This window comes from Cygnus olor, chromosome 9 (genome assembly GCF_009769625.2).
Source record: "Cygnus olor isolate bCygOlo1 chromosome 9, bCygOlo1.pri.v2, whole genome shotgun sequence".
Classification (NCBI taxonomy): Eukaryota; Metazoa; Chordata; class Aves; order Anseriformes; family Anatidae; genus Cygnus; species Cygnus olor.
Genome location: NC_049177.1, coordinates 1,796,752 through 1,813,175, shown reverse-complemented (window position 1 = coordinate 1,813,175; position 16,424 = coordinate 1,796,752). Strand labels below are relative to the sequence as shown.

The following is a 16,424-nucleotide window of genomic DNA, read 5'->3' as shown; positions in this document are numbered from 1 at the left end:
AAACTTTGTGAAGGTAAATCTGTTTTCTATGCTTGAAATGTCAAAAGTTAAAAAAATATGCGCTAAAGATACATGAAATGTCTCTGGATTGGAAGGTCATTGCACAAAATGTGTTAATAACAACAGCTACAACAAACTGCCAAAGCTATACTTTCCTGTTATTTTTTGGTAGCTAAGGCAGAGGTCAAATCTTTTAGTTCATGTGCCAGTTTTGTTCTGTCATTCACATTATTCCATTACAGCTACTGGTACCCTGAAGCAGCCTGTTCCTGGGACTTATTGCTGTGTCTGCCTTTCAGCCACACAAGACAGTTGATGCCAGATATCCTTATCCATGCTCACACATGAGGCAGTTTCATTTTGCAGGTCTCTGTGCCCAGGGACCTAGAGTTAGGGCTCTACTCTCCACTCCAACCCCTTTTCCACAGCCTCTTTGGTGCTCTTGATGAGTGACATGCGCACCAGAACACAGGCATGAACAACTGCTCTGTCCCTTTTGAATGCATCACAACAAAAAAACTTCCAGCCTCCAGAGTTAGGTTATATTAGAAATCATAATGCAGTACTAATACAAGGGAAACGCTTTCAACGGTGAAAACAGTGAAACAAGTCTGTGCTGTTTTACATAGATTAACTAATGGGAAGAGATGATTTCCCCAAATACATGATAAACGATATCTGTTGATCAGATTGAAAGATACTGGTCTGATGTTTAAAATCAAAGACTAACGAAGAGAGAATTTGGTGGTTTTAAAATATTACTTCTTAAAAATTAAACTCTCACCTGATGTCTTGAAATGAGAAGCTTTTTCTGTCAATAATGAATAAATTATTGGAAAGAGATATTTCCTGTAAAGTGATTGATTCACTTGAAAACAACCTGTCTGTCCCATAAAGTTTCTCTCTCTTTTTTTTTTTTTTTTTTTTTTTTTTTTTTTTTTTTTTTTTTACTGGAGATCTGAGAGCTTTTATAATGCAAAATGTAGAAACAACTAAATATTTTAGGGAGCTAAGATTCTTAAACTGTAACACTCAAAGGATTTTCTCTTTTTAATTTTTCTTTTTAGTTCAACATTTGGTGTAATAATGGTTTCTATATCAGCTTGTGATAATTCATCTTTATTGGGAAGTAGATAAAGGAATCTCAAACACAGTCCCAAGTATAACCAATCATAATTTAATTTATAAATTTTAGTTCAAATGCAATTTTCTATAGAAGGGAACCTATGGAATACAGTTGAAATTTTTCTGAATTAATTTTATGCCAAAATCTCTATATGAAGATCTTTAAATGCTCACCTAGAGAGTGCTATGATGTTATTTCCTTTTTCCTAACAATATAAGGAACTTCTAAATGGCACATATTTATTTACTGACCTGGTAGTAAACATGTAAACATCTACAAGTCATCTTTACTATTACGAATAAGGAACTCAATCAAAACAACTTCTGTTGAGTCAACAGATCGGTTTTTAACATCTTTTGAGACTTAATTGCTTTTCATAACCAAGGGAAATTAAAACTGGTTTTGGAACGAGTTTATAATCCTACACAGTGAAAAATTAAATGAAAAATCAGGTAGCATATCTGACAAGAATTTCTTATTTCATACTAGGACAGTAATTTATTATTCTATTCTACAACACCAACAACATTTCACCAGAGATTTCTCTTTTTTAAAGCTAGATATCAAATGTAAAACCACATATAAAACTGATTATTTTATATGCTTTATATGATCTATCAGTCCTTCAGAGGATTGTGTTTTCACTGATTTTGGAATTCCTATGAGCTCTTTGCATGGCTTGAGTTTATAATTCACTAGCAAATCCTACAGGACAGTGAAATATTTTCAGCAATGTCTACCATTAAATTAAGCAAAAATTTCATGTAAAATTCTCTAATCCTTTGGGGGACTGAAATTAGATTAGATCAGTAAAACATCTAACAGCTTAGATAACAGAAGGAGCAAGACTGAACATTCAAACAAACCTTGGACACACACAGGTACTCTATATAAGCAGAAGAGTAATTACCATCAGCATTAATAGATGACAGCTTGTCCCACTAAAAGTTTTCACAACTGCAGTATTAGCTGTTTAAGCTTATTAAAAAATCTGGGTAAAGTAATCCTTGTCATTTCTTATTCCTTCCAGTGAAAGAGGAAGTTCTCTCCAACCCCCCCCCCCCCCCCCAACTTTGCCAGATTATTCAGTGGTGATTTAACACTATTGTAATCAAAATCACAGTGTTTGTCTTATGTGTATATCGCCTTGTAAATCAGCATTTTCATTTGTGGAACTAAATAGTATTGGAATGGAAAATGGGGAAAGAAACTAAGCCAACTACGAAACTATTCATAGCACAATCAAGAAATGTACTTGGAAGCTTTAAGCAACCTTTTATTTCATAAGCAATTATTTTTCTTATGTTTAATTTGTGCTTTTAGTTTCTGTGTTGTTCTCTTGTTCTGAGGATAGGCTCTGATCATGTGCTGAACCTTATTAAAGTAGTTGGGGGATTTTATAAGTGGCAGCATATTGGATGCTGGCTTAATTTGAGAATAACAATTTGATGCAGCTTTTACAGCAATTTTGCAACAACAGGTTTTGTTGAAATAAATTGTTTTACACCATATTTTTAAGCCATCGGAATGATAAATCACAAGCTCTCAAAGTCTTTTGTTAAATATTGAGGTTTCATTTAAAGAATGGAACAAATTTGTAGAACAATGTTTCTTTTTGTCACTTCTTTTAATAGCCAAGAATTTGAAAGACTTATTCATATGTTTCTCAGAGAAGCTTGTCAGGGGTATTAGCACTAACACAGCATGTCATGTGCATCGTGAAATGCTTTTTGTTCTCTTTCCTGTAACCACTCAACTGAAAATTTTGCAAAAATCCAGTGTACCTTTCCATAGTTTTCACTTTGTCTTTTACACGGTATTATAGTTAGGATATCAACAAATTCTCTTTTCACCTCCTCCTTCACAGTTGTTCCATAGATGTAAAACCAATATTTTGATACCAGAGTAGTCTTACTATGAACATAGTCAATGTAGCAAAAACTTGCTAAGTCTATGAATAACTTTGAGGTTAGGCCTGTTTTAATTATTAAGTTGGATAGGAAATACTCCAGAGGTCCCTTCAGATATACACAATTCTGTAACTTTATGACTGAATTCCACTGAATCTGTTTCTCCCACACTTGGGTATTTACTGTAACTGTAGGCTTTAAACCTCACATCTGCAAGTTCAGGTCAACATATTGGTACCGATCTTTTCAGAATTGTATTTACCATGCAACATTGCATTCAAATTCTAAATTGATACCTTATAAACTATATTTATATGGCCATATCTGAAAGCTAGTTCCCCATATCTTTAAACTAGGTTAGATCACACATTTTATAAATGATCTGGATGCAGGACTCAAATCCATACTAAGTAAGTTTGAGATGATACTAAATTAGGAGGTGCTGTTGACTCCCTCAAGGGTAGAGAGGCTTTGCAGAAAGATCTTGACAAACTAGAGGGCTGGGCACTCACCATCTGTATGAAATTTAAAAAGAGCAAGTGTACCTGGGGTGTGGCAATCCTGAATACACATGCAGGCTGGGGGACAAGAGAAAGGATCTGAGGCTCCTGGTTGATTGCAAATTGAATATAAGCCAGCAGTGTGCCCTGGCAGCCTAAAGGGCCAACCATAGCCTGAGGTGCATTGGGCACGGCATGGCTGGCTGGCTGAGGGAAGTGACCTAATCTACTCTGCACAGGTGTGGCCTCAACCTCCAGTACTGTGTGCAGTTTTGGGCACCACAATGTTAAGAAGGATATAGAAATGTTAGAGGGCATATGAAGGAGGGTAACAAAGATGGTGAAGGGTCTAGAGTGGAAGATGTATGAGGAGTGTCTGAAGTCACTTGGTTTGTTCAGCTCAGAGAAGAGGAGACTGAGGGGAGGCCTCATGGCAGCCTGCAGCCTCCTCACGAGGGGACCAGAGTGGCAGGCTCGATGATCCTTGTGGGTCCCTTCTAACTCAGGATTTTCTATGTTTCTGTGAATGTCTACATTAATTAACCATAAGGTTTAAGGCTTACAGAAGTTCTCATATTAGCAATAAACAGTCAGGTGTCCCGGAGACTGGAGAACATTATTCCAATCTCTTCAGCAACTTCATTTGTAAAGTTTGTAAGATTAACACAGGTAAATCTTACACAGGGGATCTCTGGAGGCAATTTGACATATGATAATCAGAATTTCAGACTTTTAAAGCTATGAGAATCAAAATCGAGAACAGACACTCAACATTTTTATGGCACAAACAGACATTATATTTTTATTTACTCTTCTGACTTTTGAAAAAGCTATGTTATTCTAAATTGTTACCTGGATCTGTGGCAGACATCAGTGATCCAAAAAATAAACAGTCAGTGAAGTGGAATTCCCATGCTTTTAACTGGCCAATGTGTACCATGGCCTTCACAAAACCATACATTATCAACCTGTCAGAGGAAAGAAAAGACAGTCATTAAGACACAGTATATAACACTTATGCATATTTCACCATACTAAGCAGTTTCTTGTTCTCTTCAGCTTCTTTTAAATAAACATACTGTATGAATACTGAACATAAACTGCTGTCATAAAAATCCTATTTCCTATTAAACTATTCAAGTATTGTGTCAAACTTTGTAGACAATCCAAATGCAAAGACTTTTCTGAATAATTGCCATCTGCTGTTGGCAGAGGGCAATACCGTTTATATCTTAAAGCTGTTTATTTTTCAGAAGGAAAGACAATATAAGCTTAAGAAGACTAATTCAACTAATATTGTAGAAACTTTACATAAAGACAGTTCTACAATCAGCTATGTGGCTTGTTCTAATATTTCTAAATGAAATTATTATCAGCTTTTAAATTTTAGTTGCATTCAACATTCCAGGTGATGTCTCTAAATGAGACAGCCATTTAACAACTCAAAATGACAGTGAGGCAACAAGGTCACACTTTAAAATGCGCTGATAAATCTTCAGTAATTTCACAGAAAATCATTGGTTAAATAATTAGGTAATAATATCAGGGATGTGTATTCTAAGAAGATTCTTGAAATATCTTGAAAAAATGAATTTGCTTGCTGTTACAACCAGTAGTAGATTTTTTAAAAAAATCATGCAATTCCAATCCAATTAATAGTAAAACAATTCCATTCAATACCTTTTCCACAAACAACACACAAGTTAACAGCTGTGCTCTTGTATCTACACATTTTAAAAAATTATTTAAACAGAATAACATGCATCCACATATTCAGCTACGTTTTGTCCTCAGCTGTATTCCTTAGAAGTTTCTGAAGTCACATGAATACAGAAGATCTGAGTGACAGATAAGTGCTAAAAAAATCAACCAAACAAACAAAAAAAAACAACAGCCTGAAAGTTAATTACAAATTGTTTTCAGTACTTCACCAAGCTGTATATTAGCTGTAGTATACTAAACCTATTAAATTAAGACGGAAACAGATAGGTCACCACAGAATTTCCTGATGGTTGGAAATATATATGTATGTATTTACATCAGCTACCTAGTTAATCCCAAATTGTACTAAAACAATTTATCCATCTGTGGGTTTTCCTGAGTGATGAGTGCACATTTTCTCTGTTCCCAGACAACAACAATTCAAGACCCTGTAATGAAGATAGTCTTTTTATCCCCAGCACAAATATGTATGTTTTTACGAAAGAGTTCTTCAGTGCTGCTATCCTGATTTGCAATTTTCTCAAAAGTCAGCAGTAATTGAGGTTAACATATAAGTGTCTTTTAGAAATAATTGCCTGAACCTACTCACAGTTTTGATCAGGGATATTCTTCTGATTCAGTCAAAATACTTTAAAATAATAATTAAAATTAATATTTGACTGTCTGGCATATTTAGTCCTGATAATTCTTTAAATACCTACTGGAGTAATCATTCTGGACTTTAGCATTGTTTCTTATACAATAATAAGTATTTACAGTACGTCTGTCACAGTACAAAGATGTAGATGAACTGGACAAGCTTGGATTCAGGTATCTGGAGTCCTTTACTGACACAGGAGGTCTAAGTTTGCCATAAAGCTTAGTACAGTAGAAGACTTAGGGAACCTGGTCTTCATTCACATACTATTCAGTTCTTAGCTGCACAGGAAAGGGAAATAAAACTGAAGATTGGACTAAACAATGGTACTAATCACTGAGAGGTTAAGCTTCTCCTTGTCTTAGTATTCTTTTTTAATTCGAGAGATATTTAATCCATTTTGATAATGCTACAGTGGCAAAGGTCTGATTTTTTGAATATAAACCCAATTAAGTGCAGGCAAGGATTTGGATTGTGTGAGAAACTGCTGGCTTAAATAAACCTCAAGAACCTGTACTTGTACCACTGAGCACATATGAAAACATGTACACAAATCATTTCATATTGTGAGTTAATTTTTCAAACACATTGGTTTATCTTTCTTCAAAAGCTGTAGATTTTTAATGAAGGCAATACATTATTCAAAGTGATCATTAATCATCATTTGTGAGAGTAATTTCTTAATGGACACAGCCACACAAAATGCAAAAAAGCCTACTTAACTTCATGTAACTTTAAAATATCTTAAAATTACTTTGAAACAGAACTAATTTCTTTCATCTTCAATTGTCACTTTCTACTCATCTCCAAATTCAGTTTCTTGTCATCCTCTCCAAACTACACAAAAAAGTTCATCTTAGAGGCTATTTTGAAAAGTGGAAATCAAAGGGCAGTTCTGAACTGGAGTAAATTCTCTGATGTTTGTAAAATTAATGGAACTATGGCAGTTCATACCAGCTGAGAGTTTGCTCTTGGGAAAATCATTTAATAAATTCTTCATAACACAGGATAGAGTCACACATCTGAGTAAAAAGTTCAATTTTAACGGATTGTATTTCTTTAGAAATATCACAAGCTGAGCATGTCATGTGTTTAGTTTTTTTTTTTTTTAATTTACATTTTAAATATAATTGCTTTAGTTATGCTCCATATGAAATCAGATCCTTTTCTCAGTTTCATAGGTTAGAACAAAGAAAAATTCCACCTAAATCACAGGAGTTACTATGCATTTTAGAGTGCTAAAAATGAGATCAGGCTCTAGCACGGTGTATTCCAGCTTGTTATTTTTTATTAATAAAAAATGCCAGCTTGGCTTTATCATTTATTCACTGACTGAGATTATTTAGGTGACACAGTCTAGAATAGTCAAATTTAAATAATAAAGCAATTTACCTATGAGAAATGTTAACAACAAATCTCATTAGAGTAATAGTTAATAATGAATTGTGGCTTTTCCAATGTATATTTAAAAGTTGGATCTCAGCTGGATACTTGAACTCCTAACTATAGTGCTATTAAACATCAATACAGTACTGCACAACATAGCTGTTCTTAGTGGAAACCCAAGGAGGAAAGCATACCCCAATGACAGCAGCACATGAATCCCAATGAAACACCTTCATTTTTCCTAAATACTAACTTGCCAAAGAGAGACTTTAAGTTCCCCATGCCTAAAATCTGCTCCACCTCGCTTATCATTAGCCATTATTCATTAAATTAGTTAGCTGAAAAGTGCATGAATGAGAAAGTGTGATATGGTAACTTTTGATCTGGTCCTCATCCTGTGTGAGGGAAGTCTGAGTGTGAGGCTACACTTCGATGTCTACTTCTTTTCTGCTCTACCCCTCCAGCTTTGTATAGGTAACTTGAAGCTGTGGATTTTGCTAGGTGAAAAAGTGTCTCTCACCATGTCTGTTTTGGATCTAGAAATATATGGCTATTTAAGGAACTACGTGCAATCAGTACATAGCAGGAACTTATTTTGGGTTGCTTCTTATCATGAATAAATATGCAAATTCAACAATTTCCATGTATGACCAGAAACTAGATGATTAGAAACATTATATTTTAGAAAAAAATGCCAAGTAAACAGATTAGTAATAAATAGTTAATTAGTAATAAATAGTTACTGAAGAAATCAGATGGACTCGTTGGTGCTAGTTTACTAATGCAAGCAATATTTGTGAATAACTGATTTGGTCAGGGATTTGGAATATTAATCAAGGAATACAATAGAAGAATAAAACTCAGATTAGCTGTGCTGTAGAAAAGCTGACATTTTCTACACAAACGTAATTTTTATTGAAAGCATGGGGAGGAGCACATCAAGCCAGAGCAAGTATTTTGCACCATTAACAGAAAAAAGAAAAAACAGTAATGTAATGAAACACAGGAGAATTCAGAATTTTCCAGATGATGCAAGTCTGGCACATACAAAGTGCCTCATCTCTAAAAAATGCTACATATGATACTGTCATTGCACAGTAGAGGAGACACCATATAAGTATTTGACTTGAATCGTTTTCTGGAAAACTGAGCTTTTACTGTCAGTATTTCTGGTATGAATAAACAAGTAGACCACATGGAATTTCAATAGAACACAAAATAAACTTCAGACTGACCAAAAAAAAAAAAAAAATAAATCTAAGTAAACAAATACCAAAGAACCAGAACAACTCCACATGGCATCAGTGGTTCTGAGCATCTGACCACCCTTGCTTATTTAGAAGTTGGACCATATTTAAACTCGTGTGAATAAAGGGGGAAGAATATCTGTATTTAAAAGGTGTAGGTATTTAACTACCACTGTAACTACTGCTGCTACTAACCTTTTATTGCTGTGCCTTCAAGAACAGGATTCAGAGAGCACACTGCTATCTGGATACTGCTGGAAGTTTCCAAAGGATTTATTTATAAAGCTGCTCTCTAGGAAGGCTAGTCTGGGATTGGGACATCTTTGAACCAGCTGCTGTTTCAATGTAAAGTAAGAAAAAGAGCCCTCTCCTAAAGACTTTAGAGTAACGACTACACAAGAAACTATTTCAATGCTCAGGAAAAGCTGTAGATGCATGCAGCTGAACAGAAGCCTGTTTTTCACAAGAGTGTCCTTTAGCAACAGCTGGTTTTAAGAAGTGTTGTGAAGAGATACCGAAATTGCTTTGGGTTTTTTTTGGGAAGCTCTTGTCAGAAAATTCTAACAGTGAAACACTATCCAACACAGCTAGTAGAAGAGAAATAATTTGTAGTTTTACAGTGGAGACAAGCAGGGTCTGTTTGATGTGGAATAGAATGGGGAAGCTGTAGGAAAGATTCAAGGAGAAGCTGTCAAGGGGCTGGGAGAACAATTTTAACAGAAACATTGTGAATAGCCACAAATGGGGTCAGGCTACATGAGGCAAGGCATGAGGAAAGAGATACTGGAGTCATCAAGACAGGAAATGAGAGCCTGGCAAGAATTTTAGCTACATGGCTGGACAAGAAAGGCTACATAAGAGACATATCAATAAGCAGCATACCTGATATCTAAAAAGCTAACAAAAGGCTATACTATACCTAAACGCAGCTGGCAAACAGCAACCCAAGTTAGTAGCATTTCTGGGAATGCAATACCACACGATGTCCCAAAGAACTGTTGAGAGGGCTACATATGCATGAACAGTGAACAAAGTAGGGGACAAGGTGACAATGACAGGCAGAGATTGCCACAGACAACAGAAGAACCCTATCACATCTCCTAGTTTTGTGCTTTTTGACCTTCAAAAAGGAAATAAATTGCTTCCATCTAAAGTTTCTATCTTCACTTAAAAAGCACAAAAGTGATGCTTGCTAGTTCAGAAGAAAACTTTTTGTAGAATCACTGTCAAACAGCTGTTGATATTGTGGCTAAAAATGGTTCACCTTTACTACTCTCAAATGCATATAGAACAAGAGGGTGAAACAGCAGAATCATAAGGGTTGCAATGAAGAAAAAAGGAAAAAAAAAGCAACAGAAACTACCCAACACTGTCCCATCAATGCAGCAGATGATTTATAGAACATAACCAATACAAAAGAAAATTGGTATTATGCTCACTCATATTTCCAGAGACTGACTCCAAGAAGCAGTGCTGTCTCTGGGCTCTGACCTGGCCTGCTACACAAATGTATAGATTATTCTGTGTTTGTGTTAGGTAGCTTAGGCACATATGAGGTGAGAGAAATACAGGTTGAAATAAATCCTGCAAATCTCTCATGGTAAAAATGTGCCTGAACGGTGTAGTCAGAAAAGAAAACTTGTGTTGAGCCTTGATTACTAAAAAGTCCTGGCCAAATCCTCAGCTTGCATAACGTGGCATCACAGTACCTGGCCCTCTGCATTACAACAAAGTGAAAAAAATATAGCAATAAATACATATTGGCAGGTTGGTTTACAGGACGCTTCTTCTTTAGTAAGTAACTGCATCTTCATATGCAAGCTACAGGGAAAACCTATCAGTTCTACAAGACTCTACTCTCAATTTAAATCTGTAGGCAACATAATTAGAATGTAACAGAAACTGCTAAATGAAGATGTACAATATATATACCATATCCTCAATACAGGCAGCCCCATCTGCATGATAACTTTATCAGAAGTAGTATTTTCTTCAGTTTTTTATTCAGTGCAACATCACTGCTGAATCTCACTGCCTAAAGTCTTCACTGTGTTAAAGGTTTAAAAAACGTAATTCCACATTGAAAGTGGGTGTGCAGTTGTGCTATGTATGAATGGGACCTGCAATTTAAAGATTTCTTGCCAAATAGATTTTCTAATCTGCAGAGAATTTTTCATCTCATATTTTAACTCTCCAAAGAATCTTACTCTATCTAGACATGGTAGACATGGTTATCTTGTAGCCTGAAGTCAGTTGAACATACATAGCTATAGATTGTAATCATGCTAAAAAATGAAAAAAAAAATATGAGGAGTTGCATTTCTTTCTTTTCACAAGGAAGAGCAATATTAATAAGCCAACAATAGGCAAAGGAAAAGAAAGATGTTATTCTTGCTCATATATGAAGTAATATAGTGGTTGACTGATTGATATCACAACACTAATAAAAAGAGCCACTAGTCAGAATTTAAAATGTATGCTGCAAACCATAAATAGTAGTGATGAAAATGAAATACTCATTCCTTTATTCTGAGCTTTCTATTTCTACCACACCAATATATTCCTATAACTTCTGTACAGTGGAATGTTTCACATCATTGTTTTTGCTACAATGATTCATTATCTCAAAGTGCTGTATGTGCTAGTATATTCTTTTTGTCATCTTCTAAATCAGTTTTGTCACTAGAAAGGTTATTATCGTGAGTTTTCTTCAGTAAATCACTTGGTAACTAATCAAAGCAAGAGAAGACCTCAGTGAAGTGTTTCAGGTAACAGTGCACCAATAATAAATTTATCTTAAACTATTCTGTGTAAATTTCACACGTAGAAAACCCCTTTGGTTATACAAATAACTGGAAAAACAGAAGAGAAATGGACTTTACATGTCGTATGTGTTTACCTGAGGTACAATGACTGTTCAACAGCTGAGTATCAGTACTTCTATATAAATAATTTTGTATCTATGGACCTGACAGCAACTGTTCAAATGAGCACAGCTTTGCCCCAGCAGGACATTAGCTGATGTAAGAAGAGCTTTTGCTTAACATTTTCCAATGTGCGTGACTTTTTTTTTTACTAGTTAGAGATTATCTCCTGTTTCCCCTCTTAACTCAGAAGTTTTAATGGGGAGGCCTAATAGAGAGAAACACACACCTCAGAGGTAGGATGATGTATGTGGGTGGGAGTAAGAAAGGTTGCATTCAGTAACCATGGTATCTTAGCTCATTAGGTATTCCTATGGTCTTGGGCTTTTGGGAAAGTAATGCCTCTTTGGAGTTATTCAAATAGGCAGGTAAACAGATAATGAATGTGGATGAAAAAATGCAGCTCATTCATTATATGAATAAATTTGGGGATGACTGGTAACAGAAAGTTCAAACTCAAATTATTCATATTATTCATAATATTTATCTTAGGTGTTATACCACCCTTTATTAGTACAGGACCAAAGAGGGACTGTCCTTACTTATGCTAAAACTAGGAGAGACCACCTGAAACACATGCAATCACATCCAAGCATGGGCTTCAGCAAGGTGTCTACATGCAAGAGGGCAGCTCAGAGGTTACCGTGGGTGCGGATGCACCCATTACTGTGTCTGTACCCAGTCACAAGGCTGTTATGCCTGAGTAGGCTAAAGTAGTCAAAGCTTCCTTTGTCTTTAGGAAAAGCCCAACCATACTTGTGTTTGATGCTTTAGGTACGGCCTGAATGAGACTATGCAGAATGCGTGAGTGGTCAGAAAACCTGAATGTCTGAGCCTTTGTTTAAAAGAACCCTCCTGTGGAGTCTTGCTCAAAAAAGTGAAGAATTGCTACATTTCGGTATTTTGGTTAGTCTCCTGTAATGTTTTTGACCATGGAAAATGTCTGTTGTGATACTAAGATGTATTTTGCTCAGGTTCAAAATTTAAAGGTGCAATTGTAGATTTTCCTAAGTAATGCTAACAAAGTGGCAGAAGTAAGTCAAAGTAAGTCACATTCATCTCATTCTGCCCCAATTGAATGCTGTCCTCAAGCATATTTCACCACATGTAAATCAGTTGATATACTATTGTTTGGTTATGTCATGGTCTGTCTATTAATCTGTCTAAGAATTAACTAGAAAACCACCACAACTTTTTTTTTTTTCCCCTTATAGGAGAATGATGCAATAGTACCATATGTACAATATTTTGACTTTATGATCTATTAACTCATTCTTTGCATTGATTTCCAAGTGAGGGGTGTAGCTATGTGAGCTGAAAAGTCAGCTGAGATCACTAAACATAGCTGTAAACTGTCAATAAATGGGATTTCGGGTTGTTATACTAAAACAAAACAAAACACTCTTTTTCAGATTGGATTTCAAATAGTCCTTTCTGTACTACAGTTTCACAACATTTTGCATTAAAGACATACCAACCAATCCACCTCAATTTACAACTGCACAATATTATTTAATGCTTTTTAAATATTCCTGTAATGAGTATATCACAGCTCCAGGATTCTTGTGTTCCTGAGCTCCATTTAAATCACAGCCATTATGCATTATATAGATAAAAACCTGAGTGTCTTTGCAATGAAAAAGCTGCACTTGATCTTTGAGTGATGACTACAATCTTGTAATTACTTGGGCAAATGAGCCATGAAACATTGTCAACTGTACTGTGTCCAAAACATACTGCCTCTGAATATTTTATTGCACTACAAAGATTTAAATATTACATCAAGATTTACTTAGCTCCATATTATTTGTTGAGAGAACCTCCAATAAATACTGGATAATTGACAATATTACACACATATTTTGAGACAGATATAATAATGACAGTTAAAAAATAAAAAAATAAAAACAAAAATGAGATGTATGATTTTCCAGACATGATAATGGTAAATTATTTTAGAAATCCATTAACAGATGTTATACAAGTGCTGGCAGAATTCTGGGAAAAATATTAGCAACACTAAGAGACTTCCACATGAAAACAGAAGGACTGAAAATACCTAGTTTGCAGAAGGGATAATAAAAATTTGATTTTGATTTTTTTTTTTTGATACTCCTGTGTTATCAACAGGAGTTGAAAACATGATAATTTCAAGTCAATAATTCTGAGTTCTCAGACTACTCAACTGTTTTCACATAATGAACTAAAACAGAAAGTTAGGATGTTGGGTAAATGAGATTCACTAATGAATTGGCTAATTCATTTGGTCAGCACTGATTCAGTTCACCAAACAGTTATTTCAATGATTATCAATCATTATTATCGCCCTCATAAAATGCAAGGTTCTTTCTATACCTAGAAGATATCGATATCCTGAAGAATTTAGCTTGGTCAAAGCATTGAAAAGTTTTCCTAAGTTCAGGAAAACCTGTTGCAGACAAACATAAAATTGCTTTCTATAAGAGAAGTTCCTTTCTACTCCTTAGATGAATGGGTGCTTTGTATTCTGAAATGTGAAGACTTCTAATCCCATCTCATTATCAATATAAATGTCTGATTTTATTAATGATTTTGATAAATCCATGGCTTTAACAAAATCTGATAGGAGTAAGCATCACAGATTAGCTACAGACCAAGAACAAAAGTTTATATGTTTCCTTCACCTTTGATCAGCTTCAAAAATGCTAACCTTTACTATCACTGAGTATCAACTCATTATTATATTGACAGAGGGATGAAATGAGGATCATTTTGTCTTTTCTTTTTTTTTTTTTTTAACCTCAAGAACGTTCCCTGCGTCAAAAAACTTTTATATGAAATTTCTTCAGAACTCCATGTAACAGCAAAATCCTACTTTCAAAACCAGGTTTCAAGACAGTTAAGAATGTTAGTATGAAAGACTGAAGGGAAATCTTCAAACCTCATGGACCTCAATGATTAAAAGGAATTAAAAAGCCCGATTCAGCAGAAATTCAGGTGAAGCAGTATTTTGAGTTAAGAAAGTGAGAATCAACAATGTTTTGAACTTTCTCTCCAAGTATTGAAAAATTGCTAGATAGTAACCTGCTATCAAGCTGTGCGGAAGACAGCATGTTTCTGGCTATTATTCACTCTGAATTAATTAATGAATATCTTAGCTGTTCTCTAAATTTCAGAATAAAAAAAAAAAGATTCTGAAACAGCAATGTTTTTGCCCCACGTTTAAAAAAACCAAACAAACCCAACATTGTGTAAATATTAAACGCTACATTTAAAACATGAAAATCATTTCATTTAATATTTTCCAACAACACACAGAAAACCTATGATCTTATGTTTGCGAGGACCTGTTACAACAGGTTTTCACTGGGGCACCTGATGTTCCCTTTAAATGAGTTTGTATTATCATCAAAAGATAATTACGATCAGTTTGTGATTTCAAAATAATGTAAATTAGATTAGAGAATAATCTGCTGTAAAATAGGGCATGAAATGAACTATAAAGAAATGTTGGAAACCATTTTAGCATTTTTATTGGTTTAGCTCAGTCAAATAGTGATAAAAGTGCTCAAGAACAAAGAAAAGAAGAACTCATACCCATACTTAAATTGGAGGTTGTCAGGTATCCTAGATGGACATTTAATTTACAGTGCAATTTTCAAACATAAAATATTTTTGATAGAACTGTTGAATATTTTAAGCACAGACAGGGACCTTGCTGAGGCTTGAGAGTTTTCAGGTATCTATCTACATGTGCTTGGTTCAATATCCCACAGAAAGAAGGGACACATCAACATCAACTCTGAGTTTCACATTTCCAAGTTGGGATGTGGGTACCTCTTGGTATATGGTTCAGATTTTATTTCCTAATAATTGAAATCCAAACATTAGATGCCTGAAAGTCTGAGAATCTCTGTAAATGCATAGGCAGGAAAAAAAAGCCCGTCCTTTAACAAACATCTTAATTCTTGTTTTATTTTTTAAGCAGAATGAAAAACTGAAAACTTACAGAGGATAAAAAAAAACTTATTTAGGTAGTGGCCATATTCTTACATTAATACTTCATTTAGACTAGGTACTGGTCCTTGCTCCAAGATGTTACATTTTAAATTGGCGCTTAGTGTTATGCTGGCTTCTCTGTGCCCATGTCATGTGTCATGCTTTTGGCCTTTTCTGTACCTACAGCCTTCCACATATGAATCAGCCCCCTTTTGTCTGGAATAGATGATACAAGATTTTGACAGATAAAATTTCAATGGAAGATTACTTATCCCTGGTGGCTAAACCAGCATCCTTTCTATAGCAAACAAGGAAGGAGGAGAATGGCAAGATTTCATGTGTACAGGCTAGGTCCTATTTCCAGGGACATGAGAGTATTAATGTGCAGTGATATACACTGGTCAACTGCAAACTGGTTTTTATTTATTTGTTTTGAAAGAAAATATGTTAACTGAACAATGGACAGCCAGACATGTCTAAAATTACAAGAAACTAGAGTGGAAAATAGTCAGAAATAGGAACCTTTTAGGCCAGTAAATAACTTCTGAGGGTGAAAGTATTTGGCCTGATATGATTCAGAATGAGTCAGCAAGCAATGAGCTTCAGAACGCTGTAACTTGTGGCTAGCAGGTTATCTCCTGCTTACACTGCCATCCTTAATTAGTACAGTGGATAGAAATATTGTTTTAATACACTAAACATAGCAGCAGAGTCCCAAAGAAGCTTACTGTTATGCTACTGTCTTTTTATTTTAAAAACACTCATATTTAATAGGTTTGCGGCTTCTGAAGTTATAATAAAAATAAATGTGACTAGTATCAGTGCCCTAGAAGGGGACTGAATCTGCAGTTATGAATCTGCGGTTTTATGAGAGTTGCATCTTCCCCAACCTGATTATATTACTGTATCATAAAGATTACAATGTTCAGTGGGTTCACCAATATTTTAATCAGATCTTTCAGCATTGTCGGTTCTGCTTCATGAAACATAGCTC

The 16,424-nt window shown here is 34.9% G+C and overlaps 1 protein-coding gene across 8 annotated transcripts in view; it reads right to left on the bottom strand.

The window, feature by feature from the left end:
• The window catches only part of SLC9A9 (solute carrier family 9 member A9), a 210,794-nt gene that overhangs the window by 162,131 nt on the left and 32,239 nt on the right, over window positions 1–16,424 (bottom strand). For all 8 annotated transcript variants that reach the window (XM_040566694.1, XM_040566696.1, XM_040566689.1 and 5 more), the window contains one exon: window positions 4,389–4,504. In XM_040566694.1, coding sequence (XP_040422628.1) covers window positions 4,389–4,504 — 116 coding nt within the window. The remainder of the gene's footprint in view (window positions 1–4,388; window positions 4,505–16,424) is intronic.